This window comes from Bubalus bubalis, chromosome 11 (genome assembly GCF_019923935.1).
Source record: "Bubalus bubalis isolate 160015118507 breed Murrah chromosome 11, NDDB_SH_1, whole genome shotgun sequence".
In the NCBI taxonomy this organism is placed as follows: domain Eukaryota; kingdom Metazoa; phylum Chordata; class Mammalia; order Artiodactyla; family Bovidae; genus Bubalus; species Bubalus bubalis.
The window spans coordinates 66,192,969-66,218,433 of NC_059167.1; the positions used below are offsets into that span (position 1 = coordinate 66,192,969).

The 25,465-nt window shown below is 37.2% G+C and overlaps 1 protein-coding gene and 1 pseudogene across 13 annotated transcripts in view; one reads left to right on the forward strand and one right to left on the reverse strand.

The window, feature by feature from the left end:
* MGA (MAX dimerization protein MGA) overlaps positions 1–25,465 on the reverse strand; it is a 146,006-nt gene that overhangs the window by 65,848 nt on the left and 54,693 nt on the right. For all 13 annotated transcript variants that reach the window (XM_044925187.2, XM_044925185.2, XM_044925189.2 and 10 more), the window contains exons 3-5: positions 3,602–4,541; positions 2,738–2,816; positions 2,522–2,617 (exon numbers count right to left, since the gene is read on the reverse strand). In XM_044925187.2, the coding sequence (XP_044781122.1) occupies positions 2,522–2,617; positions 2,738–2,816; positions 3,602–4,541 (1,115 nt within the window). The remainder of the gene's footprint in view (positions 1–2,521; positions 2,618–2,737; positions 2,817–3,601; positions 4,542–25,465) is intronic.
* On the forward strand, positions 16,919–17,438 carry LOC123464719 (annotated as a pseudogene).

Sequence of the window (25,465 nt, forward strand, 5' to 3'; positions counted from 1 at the left end):
CAACATTTCTTCCACAATTACAAAGGAAGTTCACAAAGTTTTTCAAGTTTTTTTTTTTCCAGCTCAAAATCTTTCTAGATTTAGAAGTGCTCCTTTTCTAAAAAATAAGGAAATGCTACAGTTGACAGAAAGGCAAAGTACTGAATTGAAATGTAATAAATTTAATAAATTACTTCAAACATCAATTCTTAGAAAGGAATCTAGACAAGTATTTTCACTATCTGCAGATACTTAGCTGGCACCATAAGTTACTATAAACATTTAGTCAAACTAACTTAATTCTTTTAATATTTTAAGTCTTAAGCAAAGGTTGGGGGCTGGGGGAGACATCTGCCAAAATAAAATAGAGGAAAACCTTCAAACTGTAATTCTACCTTATACATTATGGAAAGTGCCTCATGGATTTTAGAAAGTACACATGGATTATAGATTTAACTGTAAAACTATATAAGAATGTAGTTGAATTTACCCTTAACAATGTGAGGATTAAGTACAAACTTGAACACTAAATGCATAATTTGTGTAGTAAGTGAAAGCTGATGCCTCACACACTTTTCTGTCCAAAAAAACTGTATCAGCTGCCACCACTTACAACGGATATATTTTACATAAAAATACTTACTTTATCTTCTACACCACAATGGGAATTTCTGAAAATAATGGGCCTACATTCCTATTTGACAATTCACTGATGTGGAGAAGACTCTTGAGAGTCCCTTGGACTGCAAGGAGATCCAACCAGTCCATCCTAAAGGAGATCAGTCCTGGGTGTTCAATGGAAGGACTGATGTTGAAGCTGAAACTCCAATCCTTTGGCCACCTGATACGAAGAGCTGACTCACTGGAAAAGACCCTGACGCTGGGAAAGATTGAGGGCAAGAGGAGAAGGGGACGACAGAGGATGAGATGGTTGGATGGCATCACCGACTCAATGGACATAGGTTTGGGTGGACTCTGGGAGTTGGGGATGGACAGGGAGGCCTGGTGTGCTGTGATTCATGGGGTCGCAAAGAGTCAGACACGACTGAGTGACTGAACTGAACTGATGTGGATGACCCTTTAGAAAAAGAACCTATATTCCAGCCAACTAGAGTCCAACGCCACCCACAAATTCAGGCTAATTTCACTATATGTTACCTGCTTAGTTCCCATAAGTATTTGACTTTGAAGCCCCATTACACAGGGAAAAAAAATCACAGATATGACTAAAATGTCTATAAGGAAAGGAAAAAACTCAAACCTTAGCCAAAAAAACTAACAAACAGAGCAAAAAGATCAGCAGGGAGCACTAAATATATTTAACTCTAGAACTAAGACAATAAAATAAATGTAGTGATTAGGCTGAAAGAACACAATGTAAATGTTATAAAGAGTACTTTAAAAAATGTAGGAGTGAGGGGAAAACGAAAAGTTAACTGAGAAAAGAGAGTATTATTTAAATAAAATAGCAGAAATGAAAACAAACAATAAAGGACAGCAAACATTATTACCAGCAAGACTAATATGACATGACTGATCTTCCATTACAATCCACAGTATCCAGTCCTAATTACTTGGGTTGAAATTTACATACTTTAACACCATACTGTCACACAGTCTCACATTAAAGCAAAAGTTCAAATATTACTACTGAATTTAGAAACTGAATGGCTGTTTATAAATCAATGTTCTGTTGATATATAATGCTTAGACTTTCATATAAATGATCTACTATACAATGTGAATCAGCCTAGACAGTCCTTTGAAAATTGACTAAGTGTCAAAACTCAAACTACTCCAAGAAGCATACCTAAAATAAAAGATACGAGAAAACTAAAAGTTGAGGCATGGTTTATAGTCCTTCTATTTACAGTGCAAACAGGGAGGAAAGTCAGTAGTTAATTATAATGGCATAGGTATGGTAAATTTTGCTATTCTTTAAAAAAGGATTAAACCATATAATCAAGGCCAAGATAAACTATTTCAACAAAATATGTAATGATTAAAATTTTAAACTACACTCCAAGCAATATATGAAATATATAAAATGTTTACAGTCACGTATGAGAAATAAGTATTCTCTTTACACAGCTAAATATATTACCAAGTACATAAAAAAAGTAGGGTCTTCCCCTCCAAAAACAAAACAAAGGAACCTTCAAAAACCCCCAGAAACAAAAGCAACCAAAATTGCTTTATAAGAAAGAAAAACACCACTTTCTTACCATGATACATTTTTAATGCATAATATATTATGCTTCACCAATGATAGAACAGTATCCTCAGAGTCTGAAAGGTTTCTCTTAGGATACCAAAGACCTAGGCATGCTTTTTAATTAAGGGAAAGAATCATGAACAAAGAGAACAGAAAAAATGCAAGCTGAGAGAAGGGCTAAAATAAATGAAATCAAAAGAAAGGGGAAAGGAGGAAAACAGAAAAGGTTTGGGGAAGGAGCAAGGGGAAGAGAGAAAAAAGAGAGGGCAAGAACAACAACAACAACAACAACAAAACCAGGCTTGCATAGTTTTTAGAGAATTATACCTTCTTGAAGACCAGGATGTATGACTTGCTTGTGCCGCAAGGCCTTCAAATCTTCTATCAATTCCTTTTCCAACTGGGAAATTCTTGCTCTGCAACCTACTCAGAAAACAATGATAAAAATAAGCTGCTATATACTACAGCAGACTACACATTGCTTCTTTCACTTCTAGAGCCAAATTCTCCATCTCTCTTTTTTTTTTTACTATTATATAATACCTGGGTCATTTGCAGCTGATGCCTGAAGACTACAAGATTCTTCATTTGTTCCATCAACTGCATGAATATCTAGAGCTTCCTGTATTTAAAAAAAAAAAAAAAAAAAAAAAGGAAAGAAAAAAGTGTTTAATGTCACTTCTAAGGATTTAAAAGTAAACCAGGGGCATTTTTTCCATGTTGATACTTTTCACTATTTTCTAAATGTTCTACATTAACATCACTTTAATAGTGGGGAGAAAGCAAAAAATTTAAATATCATACACTCAGCTAACTGACTTAGAACTGTATTTATGCCCATTTATTGCAATTTGTATACTGATTTCTTCTGCATGCATGCTAAGTTGCTCCAGTTGTGTCCGACTCTTTGTGACCCCATGGACTGTAGCACGCTAGGTTCCTCTGTCCATGGGATTCTCCATGTAAGAATACTGGAGTGGGTTGCCATAACCTCCTCCAGAGGATCTTCCCAACCAAAGGATAGAACCTACGTCTCTTATGTCTCCTGCATTGGCAGATAGGTTCTTTACCACTAGCTCCACCTGGGAGGCCCCTGTTTAAATAAAGATAGATTTACTCAGCAATTAACAAGGAGGGAGGAAAAGAACAGGCAGAGAGAATTCAACCTCTGTGTAGTCAATTAAGAAAGACTAAGTTTCTCTAAAAATCTGAAAGAAAAATAATCTAGTTGAAGCATTGGGTTAATACTGCTAACCCAATATTTCAGAGATACTCCCCTTCCCATGCACACAACCTCATATAATGGATGCATTCACAGTAACTACATTCTAAGATAACTAGCAGCTAGTATACAATTCAATGATGATTATTTGGCCTTAGAAAGAAAGCTAAAAATGACAATCTTACCTTTGATTCAAAGGAAACAAAGAGAACACCATCTACATCTTCCAGATCAGGTTTCACATCTGGAAAGGTACTCCCAGGGCCCGTAAGAGTGTTCTTTGTAGAAGTTAAAGATCTTCCTGTGTTTTTAGGTGGCCGCCCTGCCTTAGACAGTTTCAGTTTTCGTGGCCTTCCTCTTTTTCCAGGGACATTTGGAGGGGCATTCTGATTAGCATTCACAGTCCTGGGAGCCGCTGAAATCTTAAGCATAGTTTTCTTTCTGCCCAAGTCCTCTTTTCCTAAAAACGAGTCCCCAACTGAACTCTTTGAACCATCAAGTAGTTTTTCTGTGTTAACACTGTCAGATATATCAGGGTATTTCCACTGAGCTTCTTTAAGTGAGGGATATTTTTGTACCACTCTGATATCTGGTGAATGTCTTCCAAGATCGTTTTCTGATTCTCTGCCTAAGCAGAAGCCAGTCTCATTAGAATTTTCAATGTACGCAGGCAAATAGTCTAATTCTGTCAACAGAGATCTATCCTTCCGAGATGTGGAAAGCATGTTGTCAGGGAGCTCAGAAACCTTCACTGTGCTTTTGGTGACAGCACAGGGCTCCAGATAGACTACTGGCATCTTTCCAGCATCTAATTTGAACATTTTAGCTTTAGCAACACCTGATGGGCTATTTGGTTGCCATTTAGAAGATGGATGGTCAGCTTCCAGGTTATCAGCTTTATTGTGCCTCTTCAGCTGTTTCTCTAGTATAGGATCATCATCACTGTTTGAGTATACATCTGTTTCCTCATCTGTCTCTTCCTGTTTCACAGTGACCCCTTCTGGGCACTCACCAAGTTCATATTCATAATCATCCAGAGGCTCTTCTTTAATGACAACATTGAAGTTTTCATTTGGGTTTAATGGTGATGTTACATGGGAACCATCTTCAAAACTGTTGCCAAGGCTGGAGAGACAGAGTAGGGAGGGTTAAAAAGGACAGAATTATCCATAAATAAGACTCAAGAAGGGAAAGGTGGAAAAAGAGATTGTTGAAAACCAAGTAAAATCACATCAGATTTCAAGAGCCATTCATTAAAAAAAAAAAACCAAAAAAAAGCACTCTGTATAACATAACAAGCTTCTCAACGGTTTACCAACATCACACTTTTACATATTCCATCAATTTCTCATGAAAAACTTATAAAACAAAGGGTAAAGTTTTAACAAGTAACTCTCATGACTAAATCAAAAAGCAAGGTATGTTGTAACAGTTATTTTTCTAATAGTTTTCTTCATGGCTTCTCAGCCTTTTGGCTAAGATCAAACCTAACAGTATTCTTCAAATAAATTCAATTTTGAAAGTTAGCTGGCACTGATACAAAATCAAACTCTTGAAATCTACAGACTAATAAACAACTGCCAATAAAAGCAAACAAATGTCCATTATGATTAAAAATTTAAATAAACATCAGAAAGGGCCTTTCAAACAGCTCATTGATTTTTTAATTGAGATACAATTCATACAACATGAAACATAATATTTTAACCATTTAAAAATGTACTAGCTACTAGTTTTCCCACTGCAGTCACAATGTTGCTGCCAGGTGATTTTTCAAATTGAAAACTGAAAAAATTAACTTTCAATGTAAAGAATCCAGCATTGGTCTTCCAAAATCAAAGGGCAGGATGGAGGTAGATGAAGGCAAAGACATATAATCTGTCTAGACGTCAGTGTTTATAATTCATCAAAATCCAAATCAACTTTTTAGTTTCCCACTTTGCCTAATTCATCACTGAAAGCATATAAACTATACCAATGTATCTTGAGAACATGTTAGCACGACTCACTAACCCAATTAAAGTAACTTTATCTGTATAACTTTCATTTACCTCAAATATGCAAAAGCAACAACTAAATCAATGTACCCCTTGAAAAACTGACTTGAGATCTTGACCTCACTCAAAAACTCTTTAATAAAGGACTTCCAGTTAGAATATAGAAGTTCACAAAGAACAAACAGTGACAAAACACTAAATAAATTTAAAATTCTATTCTTTCTTTAAAGCCACTGAATACCTCTGGGTACAAAGTAAGTCTAAATCAACTGAATTCCAGAGAGGGACCAGCCATCTCTACGTGACCGCAGACTACTAGTGCTTTCAACCCTGCATGGCATCTACGCTGGCTGAAGTACAAATGCAGACAAAAAAAGGATGCTATAGGCAAAGAAACTTTGCTGGAACACAGAGAAACCAAACTTTTAATGCCTGAGTATGGGCAGACTAAAACCTGCCCTCAACAGAAAACAAGTCTTGCTACCATCAATTATCCTCCAGCAGACTTCTGCAGAATTTCCAGTGATGCAGAAACTTGGCCTGAAAACAGAAACTTAGTGTCACAGCACTTAAGATTCCAGGGCCCTGTCTGAAAGAAGAGTTCGATCCTACCCTTAAAACTGAGGTGAGCTAAGATTATTAAAGTAAATTATTCAGAAACTGAAGTGAGCGGAAATGTATTAAAGTAAATCATCTTGACTTGTGGTCCCCAACCTTTCTGGCACCAGGGACCTGTTTCATGAAGACAATTTTTCTGGTCCATGGCTCAGGGGTTGGGGATCTAGACTGAAGGATAGAGAAAAAAGCAAAATGTGTCAGAGACCTGTGGGACACATCCGATGATCTAACATACTAGTAGCAGCACTTCCAAAATGGCAGGAGAAAGAAAGGAGAAACATTTGAAGAGAAATTGAACAAAAGTATTCCCAAAGGGAAAGATTTTCATCCACAGATCCAAGAAGCTCAGCAACATTACAAAAAAAGTCATACCTAGGCACATAAAGATCAGGCACTGAAAAAAGACGAAGAGAAAAACCTTATAAGCAGGGAAGGAAAAAAGAACAGATCAGAGGAAAAAGGATGGAACAGCAGACTGACTACTTGTGGGAAACAATGTAAAACAGAAGACAAGGGAATGACACCCGTCATTAAGCATTTAAAGAATCAATGTAATGCTGTAGGTTTAAAAGAAGCCTTCAAAGCTAAACACATTTTCAGACATCTGAAAGAATTCACACGTCACAAAAAATACTACCTCCTTAGACCAAAACAACACAAAGACATTAGTTTTCACCACTTCTAATTATGTAATTTTATACTAGAGGTTCAGGCTTCCCTGGTGGCTCAGTGGTAAAGAATCCACCTGTGACGCAGGAGACCTGGTTTCAATCCCTGGGTCCGAAAGATCCCCTGGAGAAGAGAATGGCAACCCATTCCAGTATTCTTGTCTGGGAAATACCATGGACAGAGGTGTGAGTTACAGCCTGGTGAGTTACAGTCCACAGGGTCGCAAGAGTAGGACATAGCAACTAAAGCACCACCACCATACTAGAGGTTCTGCCAGGGTGATAAGGCAAGAAAAAGAAACAAAAGAGATCCAAATTGAAAAAGAAGTTAAAAAAAAAAAAAAAACCTTTATTTGTGGATGACATGATCTTGTATACAGTCACCCCCAGTATCTGAGGGAGACTGGTTCCACAACTCCCCACAGACACTAAACTCTGTGGATATAAAACAGAAAATCCTAAGAAACACGCACACACATACACAAACTAAGGGAATAAATGAGTTTGACAAGATGGCAGGATCCAAGATCAACACATACCAAAATAATTGTATTTCTACACACTAGGAATAAACATCAAAAATGAAATTGAGAAGACAATCCTATTTACAATAGAGCCGATGGCACCCCACTCCAGTACTCTTGCCTGGAAAATCCCATGGGTGGAGGAGCCTGGTGGGCTGCAGTCCATGGGGTTGCTAGGAGTCAGACACAACTGAGCAACTTCATTTTCACTTTTCACTTTCATGCACTGGAGAAGGAAATGGCAACCCACTCCAGTGTTCTTGTCTGGAGAATCCCAGGGATGCGGGAGCCTGGTGGGCTGCAGTCTATGGGGTCACACAGAGTCGGACACGACTGAAGCGACTTAGCAGCAGCAGCAGCAACAAAAATAAACTACTTAATAAACTGAACCAAAACACTGTAAGACTCATACACAGAAAACTACAAAACTGTTTGGGGAAAAAAACAGAATTATAGCCAGCCTTTAAAAAAAGGATAAATACTCCACAGTTACAAACTTAGACAACTTAGTATTGGTGAGGCAGCAATACTCCCCAAAACTGAAATGCAGATTCCACACAATCCCTATGAACGCCCCACCCGGGATTTTTGTAAGATAGACAAGCTGATCTTATATAATTCACATGGAAATGCAAGGGACCGCAAAATAACTCAAAGTATCTTGAAAAACAGAAACAAATGGGGACACATACTTCCCAATTTCAAAACTTATATAAAGCTACCGTACTCAGCATAAAGCTAAACATACCAATCACTTAAACAGAATTTAGAGTCCAGTAATAAATGCCCACATTTGTAACAACTGATTTTTTCTTTTCTTTTTTAAGGGCCACACCATGCGTCATGTAGGATTTTAGTTCTCACACCAGGGATCGAACCAGTGCCCCCTTCATTGAGAGTGAGGAATTTTAACCACTAGACCACCAGGAAGTCCCTCAATTGATTTTCAACTGAATTCAATTAATGAATGCCAAGACAATTTAGTGAGGGAAGAATGGGCTTATCAACAATCAAAACTTACTCAACACCAACACTTCAGAAATGTTCATGGCAATGTTATTCATAATAGTCAAAAAGAAACAACCTAATGTCTATCAACTAATAAATGGATAAATAAAAAGTAGTATATCCATATAACAGAATATAATTCAGTAATAAAAGAAATTAAGTACAGATACACGCTACAACATGAACCTTGAAAACCTTATGCTAAGTAAGGCACAACAGACCACATATTACATGATCCCATTTATATGTAATATCCAGAATGGGCAAATCCAGAGACAAAAGAAAGACTGGTGGCTGCATATGGTTGGGTGGGTGGAACAGCAACTGAAGGAAAATGGAGAGTGATCAGTCAAGGACACAGGGTTTCTTTCTTTGCAGTGATGAAATGTTCTAAAATGACTCTAGTCATGGCTATACAATTTTGCAAATATATAAAAGTCACTGAACTTAACACTTTTAAAGGGTGAATTATATAGCAGTGAATTACATCTTTTTTTAAAAACCAAGTTTAAAAAAAATACTAAAGGAAGTTCTTCAGACTGATAGGAAATGAACTAGTATGAAAATGAATCCAGGAATGAATGAAAAGATCCAGAAAAAATAAACATGTCACTAAATATAAAAGACTATTTTTCCTACATTTATTTAAATGACTACTGTTTAAAGCAAATAAAGTTAACTATTGGGGGGGGGTTTATAACATATATCTGAGGACATGAACAACAAGGACATTAGCTGGTCATGAACTGTTATATTAATCTGATTCTACTTGATAAATTAAGAATGTACATACTTATCTCCATAACCACTGCTACAAAATGCACTGTGTCCCCTCCCAAATTCATAAACTGAAGCCCTAACCCCCAAGTGACTATACACAGAGATAGGGTCTTGAGGAAGTAATTAAGGTTAAATGAGGTCATAAAGGTCACCTCTCTCTTCTATATGAGGACAAAGCTAGAAAGCAGCTGTCTACAGGTCAGGATAAGAGCTCCCAACAAAACTGAACCTTATCAAAACCATTACTTGGACTTTCTAGACTCCAGAAACGTGAGAAAATAAATTTTCATTGTTTAAGTCATTCAGTCTATGGTATTTTATTATGTCAACCTAAGCAGACTAATATAAACACTAAAAAAAAAAAAAAAAAAAAAAAAAAACACAGAGGCGTAGCTAAAAAAAACCAACAGGCCACATGGATGGAATTTTTTAAATTCAATCCAAACGAAAACAGGGGAAGATAATCAAAGAATAGATGACAGAAAATACCAAAACGAAATGCTGTGCACAAATTTTTCAAAAAATCAGTATCTTGGGGATTGATAAACTGTTTACAAAGGGCTAGACGTAAAAATTTTAGTCTCTAAAGTCTGTATAAGCTTTACTCAACCATACCGCCAGAGCATAAAAGAAGTCACAAGACAATACATAAAGAAGTGGACATAGTTGTGTCCCAACAAATGGATGTCGAAATTTGAATTTTACATAATTTTCACATGACAAATATTACTCTTGTTTTTCCCTCACAATCATTAAAAAATATAATAACCATATTTTTAGTTTGCAGGCCATAACAACACCACCAAAAAAATGGCAGGCTAGGTGTCGTCCACAGGTCTTAAGTCTGCCAACCACTAAACTGAAGTAGGCAAATTAGAACGAAAGCAAGGGAACTCCCTGGTGGTCCAGTGGCTAAGACTCCAGACTTCCAACGCAGGGGGGATTGGTTCAATCCTTGTTCAGGGAACTATATCCTGCATGCCACAACTAACGCCCAGAGCAGTCAAATAAATAAATAAAAACAAAAGCAAGCACAAAGAAGGAACAAGTGCTAAGAGGAAAAAGTTCAATGAAATAGAGAACAGAGAAATTGAATTTATGAGTTGAAACCTGCCAACAAAGAAAAACTCCTTGGCTTCCCTCAAGTCTAGCAAACACATGGTGAAAAAAATTCCAATCTTGCACAAACTCAGAAAATACCCGAGAATTCAACACTTTACAACTTTGAAGAAAACAAATCCCTGAACCCAAAGTATCAGAAATAAAAATATCCTTCATGAATTCAGAGGAAAATCCTTAGTGAAATATCAGTAAATTGAATCCAATATTAAAAACAATGTTCTTTAAACCAAGTAGTATTTATCCCAGAAATGCAAAGATGTTATAATACTTCTAGTCCGCATTCCCACACAGTCCCTACCCCACCATTAAAAAATAATAATAATAGTAACTATCCATATTAACAAAAAACAGGGAGAAAAACAAAATCTCAATGGATACAAGAAAGTCATTTGATAAATATTCAACATTTATTCTTAACAACACTTAAGAAATTAGGACTGGAAGGAAACTTCTCAATGTGATACAAAGCATTACAAAAACAGCTAAAGCCAACAGGATAACAGCCAATTAAAAAACACTGAATGATATTCTTTAAAATTAGGAGACATGCATGACCATTCTCAAAATTCAGTTTCAATAGAGTACTGGAAGTTAAACTGTGCAGTAAAGTAAGAAAGAAAGAGAATAATAATAAAGACTGTAAAGGAAGAAGTAAAACTAACTTTGTTCACAGACACCATTTCACAGACATCGTAATTGTGTATGCAGAAAATCCTAAACACTACAAACCAATAAGTGAATTCAGCAAGGTTATCAAATATAAGATCAAGGTACAAAAATCAACTGTATTTCTACATACTATGGTAGTTTTGAAGTTTACACTACCAAACATTTATTACAGTGTCATCAAGACTGTGCACTATTGGCAAAAGAACAGACCAAAAAATGGAATAAAAACAGTCCAAAAATAGACTCTCTCATATATATAGTCACCTCATTTTCCAAGGCACCAGTGCATTTTAATGGGAATATTTTCAATATGTTAGAACACACAGGTATCTGCATGGAAAAATATGAGCCTTGACCCCCAACTTCATGCCATACACAAAAAGCCAAGATAGGCTAGATTTAAACGTAAAAGCTAAAATAGCTTCCCCTTTTCAAAATTTTCACTTAACTGGAGAAAACAGCTATTTCTTTATCTGTTTTTTTTTTAATGGCTTTATTATGTAAGTTACATAACATAAATCCCACCCATTTTATGTGACAACTCACTTATTTTTACTAAATTTATAGTTTTGCCATCACCACAATCCCATTTACCTATTTTTTTATTTTTTGACCACACTGCACAGCTTGTGGATCTTAGTTCCCCAAGCAGGGATTGAACCCAGGCCCTCAGAGGTGAAGCACAGAGTCCTAACCACTCAACTGCCAGGGAATTCCCTACTTTACCTGTTTTTAAAGGTTAGGCAAACCATGATGTCTCTTTTGCCCTTTCCCTATTAATCTCAGTTTTTATGTATATTTACATATATAAATGTCATTCTCTATCAAGTAATTTAGGATTCACACTTAATGACAGTTCTTTCATTATCTTCCTATTTCACAGAATGAACTTCCAACATGCAGTAAATAATCTCTATCTTTTTTCATTTAGCCATATGACTTCAATTATGTTTGCAGTAACTAAGAACCTTGTGAAGCTAAATCTTGGCTGCTACCAAAATAACTGCTTTCACATCTTCCCAGGATATTAAATCTGGTAAATCACAGAAGTTGTCAGGAAGAATCTCTCCTTATCTTCCAATAAAACCTTTATACATAAAGCATGAATTTTTTCTTTGGCAGAAGGATTTTGTACACAATCCTGAAGTTTCATACATCTAAGAAGGTACTATACAAAAAAATTTGCTACAAGATTATCTAATCAACAATACAGCAAAACAACTGATTTGTACACATCAATTAATCTAAAGAATTACTTTTTTGTTGGCATATACAATCAATCTAACAAATAAATATGATGTATACCAGCCATTCTGAAACACACTAAAAAAGCTTTTTAGTGCTATGGATAAATTCATTCAGGCAACACTTACTGAGCTCCTATAATGTGCCAGATGCATTTTGTGGGGCACAAGGATTTACCAAAATAAATAAAGCACAGTCCACACATTCAAGGAGTTCATAAATCAATGCACAAGACAAACAAATAGACAATATTATGTCATTTAACTTAGTAGATACTAAGACATATAAAGGTGCACATCAGATAAACCCATAAGATAATGCCTCCCATGAAACTGGTAATTAGAGTAACAGGAAAAAGAAAACCATTGGAAAAGGGAATGTTGAGTGGAAAACAAAAGAGCTCCTGGAAACTGAAATATGATATCTACAATAAAAACATCAGTAAGTTACAAGCTAAATCTCATATACAAGGAAATCTCATATAACACACAGCGAAAAGATAAAAGACTAATTATATAAGATAATCAATATGTCAACTATCAAGGTTTTTTTAAAAAAAGGAAAAACATGAAAGTGAAAACGTTTTCAGAGAAATATACTTCAATGTTCCTAGGACCAAAGAACATGAATTTCTTGTTTTGAAAAAAATACGTTTTCTCACAATGATGAGAAGAACCACACCAATACAGAGGCTCATCATTGTGAAATACTTATAAAGAATGAGGGCATAAGAAAGCTATTAAAAATACTGATAAAGCTATTATTCAACATGTAAGAAGGAAATTGTTGAGCGGTAAAGGTAAGATTACTACCTTCCTCCGAAGTGATTTTATTTAAACATTCTAAAATTCTACATCCCATACATCCTTTCTGAGGAAATCATGAAAATGCACTTGAAAAAGTGCAAATTAAAACTAAAATGCTCCCACTTTCACCATGTCTATTTAACATTGTACTGCAAGTTGTAACTAAAACAATTAGATAAGAAAAAAATATCAATTCAAACTGGGAAAGAAAAAGTAAAGGTATCTCTATTGTAGATGACATGATCTTATATGCAGAAAATTCTAAATAATACACACACACACACAAACACACACAAAGAGAGAGAAACAGTTAACAAATTCAGCAAGGATACAGGATACAAAATCAATATAAAGGGCCAGCTATATTTCCGAACATTGTACAATAAACAACGTACGTGAAATATGCAATTTGCTTTTTGAAAACAAAATAAGGATGAAAACGAAGAGCTGATTCTTTGAAAAGATAAACCAAATCAACAAACCCTTAGCCAGACTCATCAAGAAAAAGAGAGGATCCAAAAAAAAAAAAAAAAATTAAAGAGACGCAATACCTGACACCAGAGAAATATAAAGGACCATAAAGAAACTACATAACACAATTATATGGGGATAAAATGGGCAACGTAGGAGAATTCGATAATCTCCTAGAAATAATCACCTAGTACAATCTCCCAAGACTGAATCAGGAAGAAATACAAAATATAAACAGAGACCAATTACAGTAAGTCCCCTATATACAAACCAGTTCTGTTCTAAGAGCATGTTCGTAAGTCCAATTCATTCAACAAAACTAGCCTAGGTATCCAACTAACACAACTGGCTGTATAGTACTGTACTGTAATAGGTTTATAATACTTTTCATGTGCCATCACTTCACAGCAAATAAATGGGGAAACAATGGAAACAGTGACAGACTTTATTCTCTTGAGCTCCAAAATCACTGCAGATGGTGACTGCAGCCATCAAGTCAAAAGATGCTTGCTCCTTGGAAAAAAAGCAATGACAAACCTAGACAGCATGTTAAAAATCAGAGACGTTCCTTTGCCAACAAAGAGCCATCTAATCAAAACTATGGTTTTCCCAGTAGTCATGTATGGATGTGAGAGTTGGACTATAAAGAAAGATGAGGGCTGAAGAACTGATGCTTTTGAACTGTGGTGCTGGAGAAGACTCTTGAGAGTCCCTTGGACTGCAATCAAACCAGTTAATCCTAAAGGAAATCAGTCCTGAATATTTATTGGAAGGACTGATGCTGAAGCTGAAGCTCCAATACTTTGGTCACCTGATGTGAAGAGCTGACTCATTTCAAAAGACCCTGATGCTGGGAAAGACTGAGGGCAGGAGGAGAAGGGGATGACAGAGGATGAGATGGTTGGATGGCATCACTGACTCTATGGACATGAGTTTAAGCAAGCTTTGGGAGCTGGTGATGGACAGGGAAGCCTGGCACAGCTATACAGTCCATGGGGTCGCAAAGAGTCAGACACGACTGAGCGACTGAACTGGACTGAATACATTAAAAAGCAAAAAAGTAAAACAGTTTGAATGTTACACTACAGATTTAAGGGACTAGATCTGATAGAGTGCCTGATGAACTATGGACTGAGGTTCGTGACATTGTACAGGAGACAGGGATCAAGATCATCTCCATGGAAAAGAAAAGCAAAAAGGTAAAATGGCTCTTTGGGGAGGCCTTACAAATAGCTGTGAAAAGAGAAGCGAAAAGGAAAGACATAAGCATCTGAATGCAGAGTTCCAAAGAACAGCAAGAAGAGATACGAAAGCCTTCCTCAGCAATCAATGCAAAGAAATAGAGGAAAACAAAAGAATAGGAAACACGAGAGATCTCTTCAAGAAAATTAGAGATACCAAGGGAACATTTCATGCAAAGATGGGCTCGATAAAGGACAGAAATGGTATGGACCTAACAGAAGCAGAAGATATTAAGAGGTGGCAAGAATACCTAGAAAAAGTGTACAAAAAAGAGCTTCACGACCAAGATAATCACGATGGTGTGATCACTCACCTAGAGCCAGACATCCTGGAACATGAAGTCAAGTGGGCCTTAGAAAGCATCACTACGAACAAAGCTAGTGGAGGTGATGGAATTCCAGTTGAGCTATTTCAAATCCTGGAAGATGATGCTGTGAAAGTGCTGCACTCAATATGCCAGCAAATTTGGAAAACTCAGCAGTGGCCACAGGACTGGAAAAGGTCAGTTTTCATTCCAATCCCAAAAAAAAGGCAATGCCAAAGAATGTTCAAACTACCGCACAATTGCACTCATCTCACACGCTAGCAGAGTGATGCTCAAAATTCTCCAAGCCAGGCTTCAGCAATACGTGAACCGTGAACTTCCAGATGTTCAAGCTGGTTTTAGAAAAGGCAGAGGAACCAGAGACCAAATTGCCAACATCCGCTGGATCGTAGAAAAAGCAAGAGAGTTCCAGAAAAACATCTATTTCTGCTTTATTGACTATGCCAAAGCTTTTGACTGTGTGGATCACAATAAACTGCGGAAAATTCTGACAGAGATGGGAATACCAGACCACCTGGCCTGCCTCTTGAGAAACCTATATGCAGGTCAGGAAGCAACAGTTAGAACTGGACATAAACAACAGACTGGTTCCAAATAGGAAAAGGAGTACGTCAAAGCTATATATTGTCACCCTGCTTATTTAACTTATATGCAGAGTACATCACGGGAAATGCTGGGCTGGAGGAAGCACAGCTGGAATCAAGATTGCCGGGAGAATAACCTCAGATATGCAGATGACACCACCCTTATGGCATAAAGTGAAGAGGAACTAAAAAGCCTCTTGATGAAAGTCAAAGAGGAGAGTGAAAAAGTTGGCTTAAAGCTCAACATTCAGAAAACGAAGATTATGGCATCTGGTCCCATCACTTCATGGGAAATAGATGGGAAAACAGTGGAAACAGTGTCAGACTTTATTTTTTTGGGTTCCCAAATCACTGCAGATGGTGACTGCAGCCATGAAATTAAAAGACGCTTACTCCTTGGAAGAAAAGTTATGATCAACCTAGATGCATATTCAAAAGCAGAGACGTTACTTTGCCAACAAAGGTCCGTCTAGTCAAGGCTATGGTTTTTCCTGTGGTCATGTATGGTTGTGAAAGCTGGACTGTGAAGAAAGCTGAGCACCAAAGAATTGATGCTTTTGAACTGTGGTGTTGGAGAAGACTCTTGAGAGTCCCTTGGACTGCAAGGAGATCCAACCAGTCCATTCTAAAGGAGATCAGTCCTGGGATTTCTTTGGAAGGAATGATGCTAAAGCTGAAACTGCAGTACTTTGGCCACCTCATGCGGAGAGCTGACTCATTGGAAAAGACTCTGATACTGGGAGAGATTGGGGGCAGGAGGAGAAGGGGACGACAGAGGATGAGATGGATGGCATCACCATCCAGATGATGGCTGGATGGCATCAACGACTCGATGGACAGGAGTTTGGGTGAACTCCAGGAGTTGGTGATGGACAGGGAGGCCTGGCGTGCTGCAATTCACGGGGTTGCAGAGTTGGGCACGACTGAGCGACTGAACTGAACTGAACAGTAAAACAGGTGGCATACAGGGGCTGACATCGAGTGAACAGGCAAGAAGAGTTACTGACTAGAGGAGGGAAGGAGGTGTAAGATGGTAGAGCTGAAAGGTTTTCAGCAATAGAAGATGGAGGGTAAGCTGCAACTTCATTCACATCAGATACTGAGAGAATACACATTTGCATCTTTGAAAGTTTACAACTTACTGGTTTGTATGTAGGGGACTTACTGTACCAATGATAAAACTGAATCAGTAATTTAGAAGACTCCCAAGAAATTAAAGTCCATGACCAGATGGCTTCACAGGTGAATACTACCAAATATTTAGACAATTAACAACTATTTTTCTCAAAACATTCCAAAACATCTATGAGCAAAGAATGCGTCTGAACTTCTACTACATCAGCATTACCCTGATACCAAAATCAAAGACGTCACCACCTTCAAAAAAAAAAAAAAAAAAAAAACAAAGACCACTTTTCAGCCAGAACCACCATCTTCCAGTAATTCGCCAAAACGACCAACACAAAGGGAACAAGGAGGGGAACCTGCAATATGTTCTCTAGGTCTTTTAGAAAACATGGAATTGTTCCTTTGGCCAATACATGAGAATCTACAAGGAGGGTGATATTGTAGATATCAAGGGAATGGGTACTGTTCAAAATGGAATGCCCCCACAAATGTTACCATGGCAAAACTGGGAGAGTCTACAATGTTACCCAGCATGCTGTTGGCATCATTGTAAACAAACAAGTTAAGGGCAAGATTCTTGCCAAGAGAATTAACATGCATATCAAGCATATTAAGCACTCTAAGAGCCAAGATAGTTTCCTGAAACATGTGAAGGAAAATGATCAGAAAAAGAAAGAAGCCAAAGAGAAAGAGACTTGGGTTCAGCTGAAGTGCCAGCCTGCTCCACCCAGAGAAGCATACTTCGTGAGGACCAATGGAAAGGAACCGGAAGTGATGGAGCCCATTCCTTATGAATTCATGGCCTGATGGGTGTAAAAATAAAGACCTGGACTGTAAAAAAAAAAAAAAAAACTACAGACCAGTATCACTTATGAACATAAATGAAAAAATCCTCAACAAAATACAAGCAAAACATATTCAACAATACATTAAAAGTATCATAAGCCTTGATAAAGTGGGATTTTATCCCAGAGATGCAAAGATGGTTCAATATCGACAAATCAATCTGGCAATACCATGTTACCAAATTGAAGAATAAAAATCACATCATCTCAATCAATGCAGAAAAAGCTTATGACAAAATTCAAATTCCACTTATCATAAAACCTATCAACGAAATAGGTACAGAAGGAACATAACTCAACATAATAAAGTCGATAATGACAAACACACCATATTCAATGGTGAAAAGCTGAAAGCACTGCCTCTAAGATTAGGAACAAGACAAGAAACCCACTCTCACCACTTTTCCATCTGATTCCTTTGGCTAGGACTGAATAAAAGAAGGGGAAAAAAAAGGGAATCCAAACTGGGTAGGAAGTAAAACTCACTGTTTGCAGGTGATATAATACAGCTATATACAGAAAATCCAAAAGACACCACCAAAAAACTAATAGAACAAATGAATGATTCTGTTAAGCTGCAGGATACAAAATTAAAACACAAAAATCTGTTGCACTTCTATACACTAACAACAAGCTATCAGAAAGAGAAACTAAGGAATCAATCTCATTTACAACTGCATCAAAAAGAAATAAGATACCCAGGAATAAATCTAGGAAGTAAAAGATCTCTACTCAGAAAACTGTAAGACAATAATGAAAAGAACTGAGACAAGAGATGAAAATATATACTTTGCTCAGACTAGAAGAATTAATATTGTTAAAATGACTATACTGCTCAAGATAATCTACCGATTAACTGCAATCCCTACCAAAATACCAATGGCATTTTTTACAGAACCAAAACCAACTACTCTAAATTTGTATGAAAATCCAAAACAACCTAACTTAACTACCCAAAACAATACTGAGAAAGAAGAACAAACTAGAGGTACCATGCTCCCTGATTTCAAACAGACTACAAAGCTATAGTCACCAAAATAATATAATACTTGCATAAAAGTAGACACAGAAGGATGAAACAGAATAGCCCAGAAATGAACCCACACTTACATGGGCATTTAATCTACAACACAGGAGATAAGAATATACAATGAGAAAAAGACAGCCTTCTCAATAAATAGTGTTGGGAAAACTGGACAATTACATGCAAAAAAAATCAAACTGGACTTTTTCACATGATATACAAAAATAAACTCAAAGTGGATTGACAACTTAAAAGTAAGACTTGACATCCTAAAACTCCTAGAAGAAAATGTAAGTAGTATTAACAATGCTTTTATCAGTCTTAGCAATATTTTGAATATGTCTCCTAAGGCAAGGAAAACAAAAACAGACAAATGGGAATAACCAAACTAAAAAGCTTGTGCACAAGGAAGGAAAACACCAACAAAAGAAAAGACTGCCTACTGAATGAAGATATATGCAAACAATTATCTAACAAAGTGTTAATATACAAAATATATAAAAATCCATTTAACTCAACATCAAAAAAACAAACCCTACCCACTCCAGTATTCTGGCCTGGAGAATTCCACGGACTATGCAGTGCATGGGGTTGCAAAGAGTCGGACACGACTAAGTGACTTTCACTTTCACGTTCACATAAGGAATCTAAAATATGACACAAATCAGCTTATTCACAAAACAGAAACAGACTCACAGACATATAAAACAGACTGTGGTTGCCAAGGGGACAGTGGATATTGGAGGGATGGACTGGCAGTTTGGGATTAGCAGAAGCAAACTATTATATACAGCATGAATAAACCTCACAGTACTGCTATAAAGCACTGCATCAATGTCCTGTGATAAAACATGATGAAAAAGAATATATTTGTAACTGAACTGCTTTGCTGTACAGCAGAAATTAATAAGACACTGTAAGCCAACTGTACTTCAATAAAATAATTTTTTTTAAATACTGGTGTTGAAATGTTTAAAACTTATATTGGGTAATCAAGATGATTAGACAGAGACTGGAGAATCAAATATTATAGATGGCATCCACTAGTTGCAACTGCAATATATATAGATACACACACCACAGTGAAAAGTATAAACTGAAAAACATTTTCTCTCGATAGGAAGAAAAAAAACCTGTATGCTGCCTGAGTAACATCCACTCCACCTGCTAACAACCCTTAGAAAATAGCAAAGAACTAACTTGCCCATAAACAAGTCAAGGGGAGCTCATGAATGTGGGGATTCCATAGTAGCTATTAGTGGAATATGAATTAAGTGAGAAAAATAAAGTAGAAGTATTGGGCTGAGATATACTTCTGCCAAACTTGGATTTTAACATTGAAATAAGGCAAATTTTCAGTAGCAAATGTAAGGAGATTAGAAACAGCCACTAGGTCCTAACAAAGAAAGAGTTAAACAGACTGAAAAATCAATAATTATTTTGAATCCATAAGAGACAGTACAAACTGCTGAGACAGACAGGTAAATACAGGGGATCATGGTTTAATGGAGCAGTAACTGACAACAGACTCCACCTTGGGAACCAGTGCCAGGGTAGAAAAACCTGAACTGTAGCTGACAAATTGCTGGATGCTCAGTGTTGGACAGCCTGAGTTTAAAACTCCAGGGATGCCCAGTTATAGGGGGGCTCCCACATTTCTGTAAGTTTTCCTCTAGGAGCTAGACCAGATCTCACAGTAAATTTCAGCTCATGAGAAAAATCCTGGGGTGCAGGTGGCTCGGAGGGGTGGTCTCCTTTACTTTTAACAACAAAGCCTAATCTCTAGAGAGAAATGAGTTAACCAGAGTCTAACTTGGTGGGGGTTTATCAGAACCTAACTGACCTAGGGAAAGGGAAATTACCCAACTCCAGCCTACCAGAGCTAATCCTGTCCAACTTAAGGGGGCAAGAAGGGATATGAGGAGCACCTGTGAAGTTCACAGTCCAGAGGCACAGACTCATTTAAAAACTGAGAACTAATCACAGAACTAGAACACTTCCCTTTCCCTCACATCCATGCCTTAACACAACATTATTAAAAGCTTATTATATAAAACACTTCCTTTTACCTAACACATCCTGTCTAACTAGCCATAAAAAATTACAACACATACTAAAAGGCAAAAAAAAAAAAAAAAAAAATCCAACTTGAAGACAGAGCAACCATCAAAATTATCATACTGGAATGTTGAAATTAACAGATTGGGAATTTAAAATTATGATTAACATGCTAAGAATTCTAATAAATAAAGCAGACCACATGTGGGCTTCATGGCTCAGTGGTAAAGAATCTGCCTGCAGTACAGGAGACTCAGGTTCAACCCCTGAGTTGGGAAGATCTCCTGGAGGAGGAAATGGAAACTCACTCCAGTATTCTTGCCTGGAGAATTCCATGGACAGAGGAGCCTGGCAGGCTATGCTAAGAACAGATGTGCAATGTAAGCAGAGAAATGAAAATCCTAATAAAGAAGCAAGATCTTTGTCTAAAGATCAAAACCAGAAATGGGCAAGAAATGGCAAGGACCTAACAGACGTTAAGAAGAAGTGACAAGAATATACATAAGAACTATACAAAAAAGGTCTTAATGACCTAGATAACCACAATGGTGTGGTCACACACCGAGAGCCAGACATCCTAGAGTGTAAAGTCAAGTGGGCTTTAGGAAGTATTACTAGGAACAAATCTAGTGGAGGTAATGGAATTCCAGCTGAGTTATTTTTAAAATCCTACAAGATGATGCTGTCCAAGTGCTGCTCTTAATAGGTCAGCAAATTTGGAAAATTCAGCAGTGGCTACTGGACTGGAAAAGGTCAGTTTTCATTCTAATCCCAAAGAAAGGCAATGCCAAAGAATGTTCAAACTATCATACAACTGTGCTCATTTCACATACTAGCAAAAAGTATGAAAAGTGTTAATCTGACTCTTTGAGACCCCAAGGACTATATAGCCCACCAGGCTCCTCTGTCCATGGAATTCTCCAGGCAAGAACACTGGAGTGGGTAGCCATTCCCCTCTCCAGGGGATCTTCCCAACCCAGGGATTGAACCCAGGTCTTCTGCACTACAGGCAGATTCTTTACCATCTGAGCCACAAGGAAGGACTGCATGCAGCAAGGTAATGCTCAAAATCCTTCAAGCTAGGCTTCAAAAGTACATAAACCAAAAGCTTCCAGATGGAAGCTAGATTTAGAAAAGGCAGAGGAACTAGACATCAAATTGCCAGCATCCTTTAGATCTTAGAAAAATCAAAAGAATTCTGGAAAAACATCTACTTCTGCTTCACTGACTACACTAAAGCCTTTGACTGTGTGGATCACAACAAACTGTGGAAAATTAAAGAGATGAGAATACCAGACCACCTGACCTGCCTCCTGAGAAACCTGTATGCAGGTCAAGAAACAACAATTAGAACCAGACATGACACAATGGACTGGTTCAAATTGGGAAAGGAGCATGTTGAGACTGTATACTATCACCCTGCTTATTTAATTTTTATGCACAGTACATCAAGTGAAATGCTAGGCTGGATGAATCACAAACTGGAATCAAGACTGCCAGGAGAAATATCAATAACCTCAGTTAAGAAGATGATACCATTCTAATGGCAGAAAGCAGAGGAACTAAAGAGCCTCTTGCTGAGGGTGAAAGAAGAGAGTGAAAAGCTGGCTTAAAACTCAATATTCGAAAAACTAAGATCATGGCATCCGGTCCCATCACTTTGTGGTAAATAGATGGGGAAAAGTGGAAACAGTGACAGATTTTCTTGGGCTCCAAAATCACTGTGGACAGTGACTGCAGCTATGAAATTAATCTTGCTCGTTGGAAGAAAAGCTGTGACAAACCTAGACAGCATATTAAAAAGCAGAGACATCACTTTGCCAACAAAGGTCCATAAAGTCAAAGTTTTAGTTTTTCCAGTAGTCATGTACAGATGTGAGAGTTGGACCATAAAGGAGGCTGAGTGCCAAAGAATTGATGATTTCTATTTTTGGTGCTGGAGAAGACTCTTCAGAGTCCCTTGGACATCAAGGAGATCAAACCAGTTAATCCTAAAGGAAATCAACTCTGAATATTCATTGGAAGGACTGATGCTGAAGCTCCAACACTTTGGCCACCTGATGTGAAGAGCTGAAGATGGAAAATCCACTGATGCTGGGCAAAAGAAGGGGGCAGCAGAGGATGAGATGGTTATATAACGGCACCAACTCAATGTACATGAATCTGAGCAAACTCCAGCCAATAGTGAAGGACAGGGAAGCCTGGCGTGCTGCAGTTCATGGAGTTGAAAAGGGTCAGACATGACTTAGTGACTGAACACCACCACCCATTCATGATAAAAACTCTCAGTGAACTAGCAAATAAAAGGGAACTTTCTCAACTTAAATTAGAAACTTTCCCACTAAGATAAGAAAGAAGGAAAAGATGTCTGCTCTCATCAATCCTTCTCGGCATCTTACTGGAAGTCCTAGTGAATGCAATAAAAGGAAATACAAGTAATACAGATTTGAGAGAAAGAAATAAAACTATCTTTGTTCACAAATGACATGATCATCTAGGTAGAAAATGTCAAAGAATCCCCAAAAAACTTCTGGAACTAATAAACAAGCTGCAGATTACGAGGGTAAAGTACAAAATTCAATAGTTTTCCTATGTATCAACAAAGAACAAGTGGAAAACACAATACCATTTACATTATCACTCCCCAAAAGTGAATACTTAGTTATAAATCTCATATATACAAGATCTATATGGGGAAAATGAAAACACACTTATGAAAAAAATTAAAGAACTAAATAAATGGAGAGGTAGTCAATGTTCATGAACAGGAAGACTCAATACAGTTAAGATGTCAGTTCTTCCCAACTCGATCTATAGATTCAATGCAAGCATAATCAAAATCCCTGCAAGTTATTTTGTGAATATGGTTGAACTGATTCTCAAGACTATATAGAGACGAAAAAGACCCAGAATAGCCAACATGTGTTGAAAACGAACAAAGTTGGAGAGCTGACACTGCCCAAGTTCAAGACTTTCTTAAAAAGCTACAGTAATCAAAACGGTGTAGTACTGTTACAAGAACAGACTAATAGGTCAAGGGAACAGACTAGAGAGCCCACAAATAGACTCAAATAGAGCCAACTGATCTTTGACAAAGAAGCAAGGATAGTATCAGAGCAGAGAGTCTTCTCAGTGCTGAAATAGCAGGACATCCACATGCAAAAATAAATGACTCTAGACACAGACCTTCCAACTTTCACATAAATTAATTCGAAATGGATCATAAACCAAAATGTAAAACACAAAATTTTAAGAATCCTAAAAGATAACCTAAGAGAAAACCTACATGACCTTAAATATGGCAATGACTTCTTAAGATACAAAATCAAAGGCATGATCCATGAAAGAAATCACTGATAGGCTGAACTTCATTAAGATAATAAACTTCTGCTTTGTGAAAGACAACATCAAGAGAATGAGCAGACAGACCACAAACTGGGAAAAAATATTTGCAAAAGCATGTTATCCAAAATATACAAAGAAGTCTGAAGACAACAGTAAAACAATCTGATTAGAAAATAAGCCAAAGACCGTAACAGATATCAAAGAAGATACACAGATGGCAAATAAGCATATGAAAAGATGCACCACATCATGTCATCAGGGAAAGGCAAATTTAAACAAGATATTACTACACACCTATTAGAAAGGCCAAAATCCAGAAAACTGACAATGCTAACAAGGATGTAGAGCAGCAAGAACTCTCATTCACAGAAGAGTTTGGCAATTTCTCATAAACCTAAAGACACTGTCACCAGGACTTCCCTGGTGGTCCAGTGGCTAAGACTCCACGTTTCCAACATAGGGAGATCAGGTCTGATCCCTGGTTAGGGAACCAGATCCCACATACTGTAACTGAAGAGTTCACACACCACAACTAAAGATCAGGCATGCCACAATGAAGATGGAAGATCCCGTGTGCCATAAATAAGACCTGGGGCAGCCAAATAAATAAAAAAACAAACAAATAAATAAACAAACATGCTGTTACCATCCAGTCTTGGAACCATGCTCCTTGGTATCTATCCAAATGGACATTAGACTTGGACACAGATGTTCATGGCAGCTTTATTCGTAACTGCCAAAAATGAGATGCAACTAAGATGTCCTTCAAGAGATGACTGAATAAATGAACTGATACGACCAAACAAAAAAAATGTGCTATCAAGTCATGAATAGACATGAAGAAAACTTTATATACATATTACTAAGTGAAAGAAGCCAAGTTGAAATGGCTACATCATTGTATGATTCCAGACATACGACATTCTGGACAAGACAAACCTTGAGACAACAAAAAGATCAGAGGTTGCCAGAGGCGAGGGGAACAGGAGATTAACAGGTAGAACATGGAGGATTTTTAAGGCAATGAAAATACTCTGTATAATACTATTATGGTGGATACATGTCTTTACATTATTTGTCCAAACCCACCAAGAGTGAACCTTTATGCAATCTATGGACTTTGAGTGATTATGACACACCAATATAGGTTCATCAATTATAAACAAATGCACCATTCTGGTGGTGGATGTTGATAATGGGAATGGCTATGTATGTGTGGGGACAGAAGTTGTAATGGGAAATATCTAACTTTGATCTCGATTTTGCTGCAAACCTAAAATTGCTCTTAAAAAAATAAAGCCTTCAATAAAAATAAACAACACAAGTTCAAATTTTAAAAGTGCAACAGTGTACCATGTTATTTTAACATGTAATAACCTTCAGCTTGTTTTTAGTCAGGAAATTTATGGATCAGGATGTCCACAGGACAAAAAATTCGTATTTATTTAGCTGTGCTGGGTCTTAGATGCAGCATGCAGGACCCTTAGTTGCAGCATGTGGGATCCAGTTCCCTGACGAGGGACTGAACATGGACCTTCTGCACTGGAAGCATGGAGTCTTAGCCACTGAACCACCAGGTAATTCTTACAT